The sequence below is a fragment of the Pristiophorus japonicus genome, chromosome 15 (genome assembly GCF_044704955.1).
Source record: "Pristiophorus japonicus isolate sPriJap1 chromosome 15, sPriJap1.hap1, whole genome shotgun sequence".
In the NCBI taxonomy this organism is placed as follows: domain Eukaryota; kingdom Metazoa; phylum Chordata; class Chondrichthyes; family Pristiophoridae; genus Pristiophorus; species Pristiophorus japonicus.
Window position 1 is genome coordinate 40,698,661 of NC_091991.1, and position 13,564 is coordinate 40,712,224.

The 13,564-nt window shown below is 45.7% G+C and overlaps 1 protein-coding gene across 3 annotated transcripts in view; it reads left to right on the plus strand.

Moving 5' to 3' along the window:
- Positions 1–13,564, plus strand: part of tfec (transcription factor EC) — a 131,869-nt gene that overhangs the window by 64,889 nt on the left and 53,416 nt on the right. For 2 of the 3 annotated variants that reach the window (XM_070900354.1, XM_070900355.1), the window contains exon 1: positions 13,318–13,462. The exons of the other annotated variant lie outside the window; for it this stretch is intronic. In XM_070900354.1, the coding sequence (XP_070756455.1) occupies positions 13,430–13,462 (33 nt within the window). In that variant the 5' untranslated portion in view covers positions 13,318–13,429. Of the gene's footprint in view, positions 1–13,317; positions 13,463–13,564 lie in introns of those variants that run through there. 3 annotated transcript variants of the gene reach the window in all.

A 13,564-nucleotide genomic window follows, 5' to 3' on the forward strand; every position in this document is an offset into this window, starting at 1 on the left:
CACCAGGAGTCAGACTGCTGGGTGTCTGTGGCAACAAATTTGCCAGAAATGTCACTCGTACCATGTGGGAGAATGGGGTGGGAAGGAGGAAGTGGCACTCCTTCACCGCAAAAGGTTCAATGACCTCAATAGGACCAGTAAAGTTACGCAGTGGACACTCTCCTTTTTCTTCAATGGTCACCCTAGAAACCAGTACGCTCTTCACTCACTACAAGGAACAAGCTCGCCGCTGACCTTGAAGAAAGCCGCCCACAAAGATCTGTCAATTGGTGTCAATTTCAGCTCTCTTGAACCTTAGTTTGAATCTAGGGCCAAATCAAGTGAATCACCAGTGTCCAGCAACAGTGATGTCAGCAAACAGCCAATCACATTGAAGAATTCTCATAGACAGCAAACCAGGAAGTAAAATGCACAGATTATAATTTACTTTAAATACATTTTACAGAGAGCAAAATAAAGATTGGGTTACACATAGGATTCAGGTAGAAGGTATAACATCATAAACACATTAAAGAAAAATTCTATTAAAAACTTGTAATTCTTAATCATTTTAATGGGAAAATGTGACATTCCACAAATATAAAATTAGTTTTTCACGGCCAGAATGGCTGTTGACAGTTGGTACACCGTTAGAAACCCACTTTCAACAAGGCTTAACGCTTTAAGGGGTTTATAACAGCAATATTCTATCATGAAAGGTAAAGTTTTCATCCTTCCATACCATTTGAATTGATTGCCAGCTCTGGGGAATTCCTCAGCACAATCTGTGGTGGAGCAGGGAATGACTGACCGCAACTTCCGGATTTCCGTGTTTATCTGCGCATGCGCTAAATCCTAAGTTGCTGTCACTTTCAGAGGGTTAATGACGGCAAACATTGGCAGTTACACCATCATTACCACTGCAAAGTCCGGGCCAATATCGTTTTTTTTATAAGCTGAAAACAGGAACTATGCTATGGCTTCAATTTAAGTGGCTCTGCCCATGATGAGCAAGTATCATAAAATTGGGCTCTGATCTCGTGTGACCCAAAATCTCTCCATCACAAAGGCTGCCGACATCCATCTCTGTAGCATCACCTGTCTCAGCCCCTGCCTCAGCTTATCTGGAGCTGTAACTATCATCCAAGTTTTTGTCACCTCTTGTCTCAACTATTCCAATGATCTCCTGGACTTCCCATCTTCCACCCTCCATAAACTGAAGCTCATCCAATATTCTGCTGTCCGTATTCTAAGCCGCACCAAGTCCTGCTCATCCATCACCCTATGCTGGCTGACCTACATTAGCTCCTAGTCCATCAACCCCTAGCTTTTATAATTCCCATTCTTTTGTTTAAATCCCTCCCTAGCTTTGTCCCTCCCTAGCTCTGTGATATCCTCCACCTCTACAACCCTCCAAGAACTCTGCATTCTTCCAACTCTGGCAGCTTGTACACTCCCACTCTATTAGCAACCATGCTTTCAGCTCCTCCACCTCTCCACTTCCTCCTCCTTGAAGACCCTTCTTAAAACCTACCTGCTTGACCATGCCTTCTTTCGGATGAGACATTAAACTAAAGATCTGTCTGCTCTCTCAGGTGGAAGCAAAAGATCCCATGGTACTATTTTAAAAAGAGCAGGGGAGTTCTCCCTGATGTCCTGACCAATATTTATCACTTGAACATCACTGAAAACAGATTATCTGGTCACTATCGTATTGCTGCTTGTGGGACCTTGCTGTGTGCAAATTGACTGCCGCGTTCCCTACGTTATAACAGTGACTACACTACAAAATTGGCTGTAATCCACTTTGGGATGTCCTGAGGTTATGAAAGATGAAATATAAATGCAAATCTTTCTTTCATTCTTTCTTCTGCACTGAACATTTTGCATAGATTATTTTTTACCCTCTATATTGTGGCCTTTTGCTGTAAGGCTATTTTTTGGCAAAGACGCACATTTGTGGAGTCTGTGTTTGCAGACCACAACATTCCTAGCTGGCCAAGTAAGAGGCCAACAGGCTTCAGGACCTATGCTCTACTGCAGAGGCAGTGGCCGAGCTATGCCACCTTCTCCTGCCTGACTTAATCAACTTTAATGACTGGCATGGCTCCTCCCACATCTGTAAAGATCACAATGGTAATGTAACAGAATCCTCCCAAGCCACCACTGGGCATGTTTGCAAGATAAGTCAGTCTGCTGTTTATTCCTGTATCAAGCGAGTGATTGACACCATGTCAGGAGAAGCACTTTCATCACTTACTCAGTTGAAAAGAGACACCAACTGGAACACCATTATCACCTGGCAGGCTTTCTAAGAACTCGAGGTGTTATAAATGAACCCATGTTGGCTATCAGGACTCCATGTGTGAATTCTAATGCATACATTAATAGGAAGAGGTACCATTCAGAGAGGTGGTTTTAGATGACAGAATCTTACGTGATAATATCTGTTATTGGGAGTGTCCTTTGATGTTTTCATTCTGTAGCAGCTCAATGTCCCTGCATTATTTAATGGTTCCCAGAAAATGGGAGACCAGAGTTACCCTTTGCAATCATAAACTCCCCACAATGCAGCAGTGTGCAGATACAACGAGGCCTCTGCAACCAGCTGAAATACTCCTGAGAATAGAATAAGGCTGCTGAAACAATGATTCCAATATTGGGATTATGCAGGCAAGGTGCTGCTCTATAATCCAGCCAAAGTCTCAAAGATCATTAGCATCTGCTACATGCTTTCAAATTTTGACATGCAAAGTGGGATCAGCATGCAGCAGGATGATGATGAGGTCTATGGCTCTGCAGCCACATAGGAAGAGAAAGAGGACAACAGTAATGGAGAGGATAGCCTGCTGTAGAGGTTGGACTATAACTTTGCTGTCGACAGATATGTCTGGTAATGGGTACTTTTGTGACTGTCCAATTTGGGTTTTTCATGTTAACATCCAGACATTGCAACCCCAAGAATATTTTGGGCTAAAAATTCGATTGCGTAGCGCCCGTTGTCTGGACGCCACGGATGCCTTTTTGGGTTGAAAATAGTGTCCGAGCCATACACGCACAATTCTGGCGCAGGCTGCATCGGACGCCATCTCGGTGATAGGGTTAGCATCAGTGCTGGGAACATGCGACAGAAGTATGTAGTGTAGGCAGATCGTGATGTCAATCAGCGTGCAACGCCACATACAACTATTTTGTTGTAAACTAAGGAGGACACAAACAACATTCCAGATATAAAAGGGGTCAAAGGGTCTAGTAAGGAGGAGGAACTGAGGGAAATCCTTATTAGTCGGGAAATTGTATTGGGGAAATTGATGGGATCGAAGGCCGATAAATCCCCAGGGCCTGATGGACTGCATCCCAGAGTACTCAAGGAGGTGGCCTTGGAAATAGCGGATGCATTGACAGTCATTTTCCAACATTCCATTGACTCTGGATCAGTTCCTATCGAGTGGAGGGTAGCCAATGTAACCCCACTTTTTAAAAAAGGAGGGAGAGAGAAAACAGGGAATTATAGACCGGTCAGCCTGACCTCAGTAGTGGGTAAAATGATGGAATCGATTATTAAGGATGTCATAGCAGCGCATTTGGAAAGAGGTGACATGATAGGTCCAAGTCAGCATGGATTTGTGAAAGGGAAATCATGCTTGACAAATCTTCTGGAATTTTTTGAGGATGTTTCCAGTAGAGTGGACAAGGGAGAACCAGTTGATGTGGTATATTTGGACTTTCAGAAGGCTTTCGACAAGGTCCCACACAAGAGATTAATGTGCAAAGTTGAAGCACATGGGATTGGGGGTAGTGTGCTGACATAGATTGAGAACTGGTTGTCAGACAGGAAGCAAAGAGTAGGAGTAAATGGGTACTTTTCAGAATGGCAGGCAGTGACTAGTGGGGTACCGCAAGGTTCTGTGCTGGGGCCTCAGCTGTTTACACTGTACATTAATGATTTAGACGAGAGGATTAAATGTAGTATCTCCAAATTTGCGGATGACACTAAGTTGGGTGGCAGTGTGAGCTGCGAGGAGGATGCTATGAGGCTGCAGAGTGACTTGGATAGGTTAGGTGAGTGGGCAAATGCATGGCAGATGAAGTATAATGTGGATAAATGTGAGGTTATCCACTTTGGTGGTAAAAACAGAGAGACAGACTATTATCTGAATGATGACAGATTAGGAAAAGGAGAGGTGCAACGAGACCTGGGTGTCATGGTACATCAGTCATTGAAGGTTGGCATGCAGGTACAGCAGGCGGTTAAAAAAGCAAATGGCATGTTGGCCTTCATAGCGAGGGGATTTGAGTACAGGGGCAGGGAGGTGTTGCTACAGTTGTACAGGGCCTTGGTGAGGCCACACCTGGAGTATTGTGTACAGTTTTGGTCTCCTAACTTGAGGAAGGACATTCTTGCTATTGAGGGAGTGCAGCGAAGGTTCATCAGACTGATTCCTGGGATGGTGGAACTGACCTATCAAGAAAGACTGGATCAACTGGGCTTGTATTCACTGGAGTTTAGAAGAATGAGAGGGGACCTCATAGAAACGTTTAAAATTCTGACGGGTTTAGACAGGTTGGATGCAGGAAGAATGTTCCCAATGTTGGGGAAGTCCAGAACCAGGGGTCACAGTCTAAGGATAAGGGGTAAGCCATTTAGGACCGAGATGAGGAGAAACTTCTTCACCCAGAGAGTGGTGAACCTGTGGAATTCTCTACCACAGAAAGTAGTTGAGGCCAATTCACTAAATATATTCAAAAAGGAGTTAGATGAAGTCCTTACTACTCGGGGGATCAAGGGGTATGGCGAGAAAGCAGGAAGGGGGTACTGAATTTGCATGTTCAGCCATGAACTCATTGAATGGCGGCGCAGGCTAGAAGGGCCTAATGGCCTACTCCTGCACCTATTTTCTATGTTTCTATGTTTCTATGTTTAACTAATAATCAAGTGCCCCCTGATTAAAGGTGGAGGGAGGGGGCACATTACAAAAACATTTCAAGTGCCCCCTTGTTTTTTTGCAGGGAGGGCACTAAGAACACAAATTATACAAGTGCCTCCTGGCTAAAAGGGTGGGGAGGCACTAAAACTGACAAACTTAAACAATTAAACTTTAGACACTAAAGGTTCAAATAAAAATTTGGTTGCTGGGGGTGACGATGCACTCCAGACCCTCCGGCGCCCACCTCCAACAGAAGGCCGCGAGCATACCGGTGGAAACCACGTGCTCCATCTCCAGGGACATCCCGGCTCGGATGTAACCGCAGAAGAGAGGCAGGCAGTCAGGCTGAATGACCCTCCTCGACCACCCGCTGCCAGCTGATGGCCCCCTTGGCCATGCTCAAGCGCAGTCCTACGAGGAGGCCCTCGGACCCACCCGCTCCCCTCCGCACAGGGTGCCCAAAGATTAGGAGTGTGGGACTGAAGTGCAACCAGAATTTGAGGAGCAGCCTTCAAATAATGCAATAGGGGCTGCAACCTCACACATTCAATAAAAAAATGGAACACGGACTCTTCCAGACCGCAGAAATTGCAGGCGGTCTGGGAGCCTGTGAACCGACTTAAAAACTTATTGCACGGGACTGTTCTATGCAATACCCTCCAGGCCAAGTCCCCATTAAATAGAGGGAGGACTCCCGCGTAAAGTGCACTCCATTGGGGACCCCCGCCTCCACAGGGACGGCAAGATGGTGCGCCATGACGTGTCTGGATGGCAGACGAGGGTGGCAAAGTGGAGAGTGTGCAAGAGCAGCCTGTACAGGAATCCCCTCCGCGCAGAACTGAAATGCACGAAGGGGATTTCCCCGAGGAGGCTCAAGTTGTGAGGCGCCGGCTCCACAACGCCACGTACAACTATTTTGTTGTGAACAAAATAAACATTAATTCCAGGCTGGAGCTGGCGACTTCTGTAACATCTCGCAGTTCACCGTTCACTGCTGTATAAGAGAAGTGACAGCTGCTCTTTATGCCAGTAGAGGGCACTTCATTGTCTTCTCTCTGACCAGAGTGAAACAGATGGAGCATGTACATGGCTTTGCCAGGGTAATGGGCTTCCCCAGTGGTGCAGTGCGCCATCAACTGCATGCCCATAGTTTTGCGGGCACCACATCTAAATACTGAGATGTACCGTAACTGCAAAGGTTAACATTTTCTGAATATGCAGTTGGTGTGTGACCATGCTGAGCACATCATGATGGTAAAAGCCCAGTATCCTGGCAACAGTAATGATGCTTTCATCCTGCGGCAGCCCACTGTTCCCTCAATCTTGGAGCTACCAAGACAAACCAGAGGGTGGCTACTGGGCAGCACGGTCTATCCGCTGACCATGATTCTGCTGTGTAACCCACACACATGTGGGCAGCATGCGCACAATGAGAGCCATGCTGTCACACGGAACCTGATAGAGATGACCATTGGCATCCTTAAACAACGCTTCCACTGCCTGGACCTCCTTGGAGGAGCCCTGACGTACTCAGCAGAAGGCGTCTCAAGATTCGTCATGGTGTGCTGCATGCTCCACAACTTCGCCATCATGAGGCCCCAGCCTTTGCCACCAGGTATATGGCGACCAGCTGAGGAGGAGGGGAAGGAGGAGGAGCAGGAAATGGAAGAGGAGGAAGATTAAGGGAGGAGGCAACCCAGATAGTTCCTTTCTGTCCAGGCTATCTGTGATTGACTCATCCGACTGGGGTATGAGTGAACACAATCTCAATTCCCCATTAAACAATAGTCCCACACCTTACCGTCTCACTGTTACTGATCATCACACCATCCTCTTGGCCACAATGCTGAAATAAAACCACCGCAAAAGAAACATTCCATCCAACCTAACATAACAAAGTCAACGAATCACTCTTGTGCATTCCCCTAGTGCCTATCTTCAGTGTGGCTTTGCCTGTCTTAGTGCTCCTTCGAAGTACTAACCTGGTGGCTGCAGCATGTCTGGTGGAAGGCTGCAGACTTTCAGTGGGGGACAGTGCAGACTGACATGTAGGATGACCTTGAGCAGCTCTGGGCCTAGAAGGCTCAGCTGTGGACTGTACCACCTCGACATGGACCGCAGCAGTGTTGCCTGGCTGGATAACAGAAAACAGCACGGGCATTGGCGGAGTGGCATTGATGGGAGGACGAATGCTGTCATGCTGGGAGTGCTCCATGGAGCCACTGCCACTCCCTCTGAGCAGCATTTTCACATTCATAAACATCTGTTGGAGGACAGATTGCTCCACTGCTGTGACACCCTGCAAGCCCCTTTCCACACTAGTAAACAAAGCCACAATGACAGTAGTCTAAGCTTGCGTGGCAACAAGCCGAGACTGCATGAGAGCAGTCTGAGCTTGCATGATTTCAATATGAACTTCTACTGCAGCACTAAGATGCAGCATGGATTGTGCTTGTGCTGCTTGAAGCCGAGACATCAGCCATCAGATGCTGCATGATGGTTGGGTCCTGCTTCTAAACTACCCTCTAAACTTTGCGCAGTGCCATTATCTGAGCTGATGGCTGTGAGTGTCAGATCAAGTGTTGTTGTTTCTTCATCATCATTCTCTTTTCCCTCTTCTTGAACCACTGACTAGGCAGGTCAGATTTTTTGGGTCTCTGAAATGAGAAAAACACAATGGTAGAGTTGTGATGAGTGGAGTGGTTAAGCAAGACATGAATGCTTACACTGGGTGATACTTGTAAATCAGAAGAGATTGTGGGATGAGGAGCAAGAGGCATGTGAGAATGAAGATAACGTTTGAGGACACTGACATCTTGTACTCTTTCAGCCCTGCCCCTCCTAAGAATGGGCAGCTCCGTCTCCTCCATGGGGGTGAGCTGATTTAGGCGAGCCTATCCCTCTCCGGTTAGGTTCTGCTGACGCTGGTTATGCGGCACCTTTCCCTGCAAGAGAAAGGGAAGTGTGTCAGTGAGTGTGGTGCAATGTGTTTGGGTGATATGCCTGTCATGGTTGAATAGCTGACAGTGTGTGCAAGCTGTGAGATGTGGGTGTGATACTTGCATCAGCGATAAGTGTGTAAGGGTGAGATGGAGCAATGGAATGTGAGGTATGAGTCATGATTGATAGAGATTGTTGATAGGTCGGTGATGGTGGTGTGGTGAACTGAGCGGTGTGGTGAACTGAGCAATGTGCGAGGCTTGTGGTGCAGTTTGTGGGATGTGGCATTTGAAGATAAATTCATTGATGTTTACTATTTGTCTGAAGTCATTAAACTTCTTCCTACACTTCATCCAGGTCCTCGGATGCTGGCATTCACCACAATTGCTATCTGTTCCCACTGCTCCCACTGTTGCCTGGAGGGCCTCCTGGCCTCCTGTGTAAAGAGTACTTCTCTCCTGCTATTGACCTCCTGCACCAAAGCCTCCAGTGCTGCATTGGAGAAACTTGGTGCACGCTGTCTCCCCTGTTGTGCCTTCATTAATAGTTGATTCCCACTGTCTTCCTCAGCCAGTTCAATGATATGCTGCAGGCAGAATGCACCTCTCTGTTAAGAGGTGCAGACTGCCTTTAAGTAGTGCAGGCTAGCTTTAATTGGTGTCAGCCTCGCAAGAACTTGGGCCCCCCTGCTGATTGTTCAGTCACTCAGCAGTGCATTCAGTACTGAGCTGAATGCCACAATCATAGAAATGGGCAAGCAGCATGAAGTTCAGGTGCTGTCTGTAGTCCTCCGAATGGGCACAGGTTGCTAGCGCATTGCGATCCCCGTGCCCATTTTTGGGGGCAAATGAATTTCTAGGGCACTGCCTATTCCCTCCAAAAAAAACTGTACTTCAGCTCTCTCTCAACAAATATTTGCCTTTCTACAGGCCAACCCAACACTGTTCATGCATTAACACTATTTACAATGCATATTTGCTTTAAATCCTACATCTATTCTTCACTGGATGCTTCTATAAGGTGTGTTTGTCCTACTCAACTGTAGGAAAGTGTTCTCAGTGGGAGGGGAAACTGGAGTGGAAGACTGCTTTGGGTGCAGTGCCATGATTGAATTGTCCCTGAATCTCTGGGTGCAGGGCAATGCAATGTCCCTTCAACATTTAGAGCCGTGTCTGGCAATACAATGTCTGCAAGTAGCTGCCTCCTTCCTGAGACTTCCTCATACTTTTGAGGGACCTGATTGGAGTGAGAGAATGTGCAGATAAGTTAAGAGGGAGTGTCCTCCAGTCACAGCCCAATACCAGGCAGTCTGTAAATGATCCACATTCTGCATGAGAGCAGTCTGTAAGATGTCACTAATGTGGTATAGCGTGCTATCACTGTTCTTTCCAAATGATCACCCAGTGAAAAGGAAGAAGTGAAAGAGTATGCTGATGTAAGAGGGGCTTCGGATATGTGTGGCAATGTATAGCCAGAGGAGATTGCTGACTTAGGGTGACACAAGCTCATGGAAGGGTTTGTAATTGAGAGCAGGATATTAAAATCAATCCCTGTGACGTGGGGAATCAGTGGAGCCTAGCAAAGGTAGGGGTAATTTATGCAGGTAAGGACTTTGGCTTTAGCATTTCGGATAAGGTGTAACTGTTGGGGAATGGAGTCACGAAGACTGGTGATAACCAGAGAGACCTGGCCATGTATGTACACAAAACTTTGAAGGTGGCAGGGCAAGTTAAGAAGGCTGTTAAAAAGGCATATGGGATCCTCGGCATAGAATACAAAAGCAAGGAAATTATGCCAAACCTGAATAGAACACTGGTTGGGCCCCAGCTGGAGTATTGTGGTGATTTCTGGGTCCCACACTTTAGGAAGGATGTCAAGACCTTGGAGAGGGTACAGAGAAATGGTATTAGGGATGCAGGACTTTGGTCATGTGGAGGGACTAGATAAGTTGGAATTGTTCTCCTTAGAGCAGAAGTTAAGGCGAGATTTGATAGAGGTATTCAAAATCATGAAGGTTTCGATAGAATAAATAAGGAGCAACTGTTTCCAGTGGCAGAAGGGTCAGTTAGCAAAGGACACAGATTTAAGGTAATTGGCAAACGAACCAGAGACGACATAGGGGAAAAACAATTACGCAGCAAATTGTTAGGATCTGGAATGCGCTGTCTGAAAGGGTGATGGAGGCATACTTGAATGGGGAAAATTTGCAGGGCTATGGGGAAAGAGCAAAAGAGTGGGACAAATAGGATCGCTTTTTCAAAGAGCCGGCACAGGCATGTTGGGTCAAATGGCCTCCTTCTATGCTGTATCATGATGCTATAAAGGCATGGATTTTCCCAGCAGTGAAGAACGGTAAAGGTGAGGACAGATGATGTTGTGAAGATGGATGAAAGCAGTGTTGATAATGGAATTGATGCGGGGGTGGCGGGGGGGAGAAATCAGCTCAGGATCAAGCAGTATGCCAAGATTACACATCCCTGGACTTAGTCTGAGGAGGCAGCTTGGGAGCTGATGGAATCAAGGCTGGGGCATGCAAGTACTGCCAAGTTTCAATTTTGCCAACATTATTTGGATTACATTTTAACTCATCAATATCTTAAGGCCAGACAGGCAATTGGAGAGTGTAGAAACTGCTTTGGAATTGATAAACCAGGTGGAGAGGTATAGTTGGATGTCATCAGTATATATAGAATCATAGAATGGCTACAGCACAGAAGGGAGCCATTCGGCCCATCGAGCCTGTGCTAGCTCTCTGCTAGAGCACTTCAGCTAGTCCCACTCTCCCGCCTTTCCCCATAGCCCTGCACATTTATTTCTGTGGAAGTTGACCACATGATATTGGTGAGGGGTAGCAAGAGCAGAGAACCACCTGTACATCACAGTTTGGTTCTTTATCAAGCAGTATCCCTGCTGGATTGTCACCCCAACCAAAGGAATACTCTCAGATAAACCATGGGAATAAACAAATATTTCAGCTTTTCACACAGGTAGATTCTGTGTAAATGTAGGATCATTTTTATGGGTTTTTACATACCCTTTGGTTCAACAGGTCTATGCCGGAGTTTATGCTCCACATCAGCCTCCTCCCACCTTACTTCATCTCACTCTATCAACATATCCTTCTATTCCTTTCTCCCTCATGTGTTAATCTAGCTTCGCCTTAAATGCATCTATGCTAGTTGCCTCAATTAGACCCTCTTAGTTCTGGTAGCATCCTTGTAAATCTAATTTGCACTTTCTCTAGTGCTTCGATATCATTTCCCCAATATAAAGTCCAGAACTGAGCACAGATTTTATCTTCTTGGAGATGAATCAGGAAAATCAGAAGTAATAACTATTAAAGAGAATTGCCCCTTTCATTAAGGCCTGTTACCATCGCAAATCGAGTTCCACATTCTCACCACTCTCTAAGTTTCTATGATTCTGGAATCATAGACGTTTCTCTTGAATTCCTGACTGGATTTATAAGTGACTATCTTATACTTACAACCCCTAGTTTTGGTCTGCTCTACAAGTGGAAACATCTTATCTATATCTACCCTATCGAACCCTTTGATAATTTTAAAGACCTCTATCAGGTCACCTCTCAGCCTTCTCTTTTCTAGAGAAAAGAGACCCAGCCTGTTCAGTCCTTCCTGATAGTTTTACCCTCTTAGTTCTGGTAGCATCCTTGTAAATCTAATTTGCACTTTCTCTAGTGCTTTGATATCATTTCCCCAATATAAAGTCCAGAACTGAGCACAGATTTTATCTTCTTGGAGATGAATCAGGAAAATCAGAAGTAATAACTATTAAAGAGAATTGCCCCTTTCATTAAGGCCTGTTACCATCGCAAATCGGCGGCCACACAGCGGAGTGCAGTGGCCGTCAAATTTTCGTGGAATAGCCGCTGATATCCCAATTGCCCTTCTGAGGTTTCCCGGCAGTGCTGCAATCCCCCCCCCCGCCACCCCACACTACCGCTCCGCTGCTGCCAATCCGTGTTAAGCGCATTATCACCGTGAGCACCGCCGATCTACCGCCCCCCTCTCCCCCCCCCCCCCCCCACCCCGCAACAGTGAAAATTCACTCTGAAAATCTTCGGCCCGCCTGGCGGTTTTTGCCCGGTGGTCCAATGAGGCTGTAGCCTTCTGCAACGGCGTTGCGGCTTCCCTTAAAGGGTAGGATGCACTATCGCTGCTGCCTTGTTTTCTTTTGTCAGCCGACTGCCGTGTCAGCCCGGCAATTATGCCCCGGTGGCCCAGTGGAGCGAAGTTTTAAAATCGCGAAGACTCTCCCCTTTAAGTGAAAGGGAGAGCCTTGGTGACATGGCGCCGTAATGACGTCATCGCGGCGGTCACTCCGCACCGCCCCCAACTTCCGCCCCACAGGTGTTGCTACCACCGCGTATCTGCCCCTCTAGTGTAGTCACTGCCCCATTAAGAGCGACTTTCAGTTCCAAATTAGAAAAAACAACAAAGAGTGGAATTTTGCTCAAGAGGCAACCTCAACCACAGCTGTGGTAAAAACCATTGAAACAGGGTGCGTGCACCCCGTTTCAGGTAGAGGGAAATTTCGGCCCCAAAGAGTTTAACTTTCATCCACTCTGATTCAAACAAGACTCTTCAAGGCATTAGGGCAGTATTTTTCAAAAGACCACTACTCTTCAAAATTTGTTTTATAATTTTTGAAATATGCACTTTTTTTCTTATACAATAAGGATGAGATTGTATTTTGTATTGCTGCACATCATAAAATTGCTAAATCACATAAAATACATCTGCATTGTATTCTTCGTAAACATTATAAAAGTGACCTTGGGACACGGGTATTTTTACATTTTGACACAAACGCTTTGCCTGGTTCTGAAAGAAAAAGAAGAAAATCATTATCCAATTAATCTTGTAAATCCAGAAGGGAAAATGTCAGTATAGAGATGGTTTAAAAATAATACTTCAACTCTGATGTAGTTTTGTAGCAAGAATACAAATTGTGCCTCCTGGGGCTTTTTATAAGGTGACAGCAACTCCCTTCAAATCTAATGAGCAAATTGAAAATGCATAATGCCATATTTTTGTTTACAATGGGACTGCATTCGTACCATTTCAAAGTCAGTGCTGATGAACAGTCTGCCCTTCTATATGTAAATACAAGCAACACAATGAACTATAGAAATAAGTAATAAGCATGTTTTGGGAGAGGAAGAACAAACAGTGTATTATCCAGAGAGACCCTGGAGGAAAATGTGGCACAAGACAGTTAAATAAATGGTTGCTACTTAATAACGAGGCAGAGTAGTGCCGCTTTGTGGAATTCTTGATAACTAGACTATGCAGAATTACTGTTGTGATCAAATTGAGGGAAAGTGACGTCTTTCTAAATCAGAAGCTCTCTGAAGTACTTGTCACACTATAATGGAAGAATGGTCTCGTCTACACCAATTAGATCCTTTAGCATTCCTTGTCAGTTTATAAAGTCTTCTGCTTGGCTTCAGCAGTAGCACTCTTCTGAAGATTGGCCGCAGAAAGATAATTCTGCAAAGGAGTGTGGAATTCTTGTCCTCACAAACTTCAAGTGAACTACATATTCTTCTGTGATCCAGAATGCCACACATATCAGAATATGCATATTACAAGGTGAGAATCAGCTCCATTATGATGGACAGTTTAGCTTTTGCAGCTGATGGTAGCCGTGAATTGATAAATTCTAGTATTTCATACTTTCTCGTGCTGTCCGAC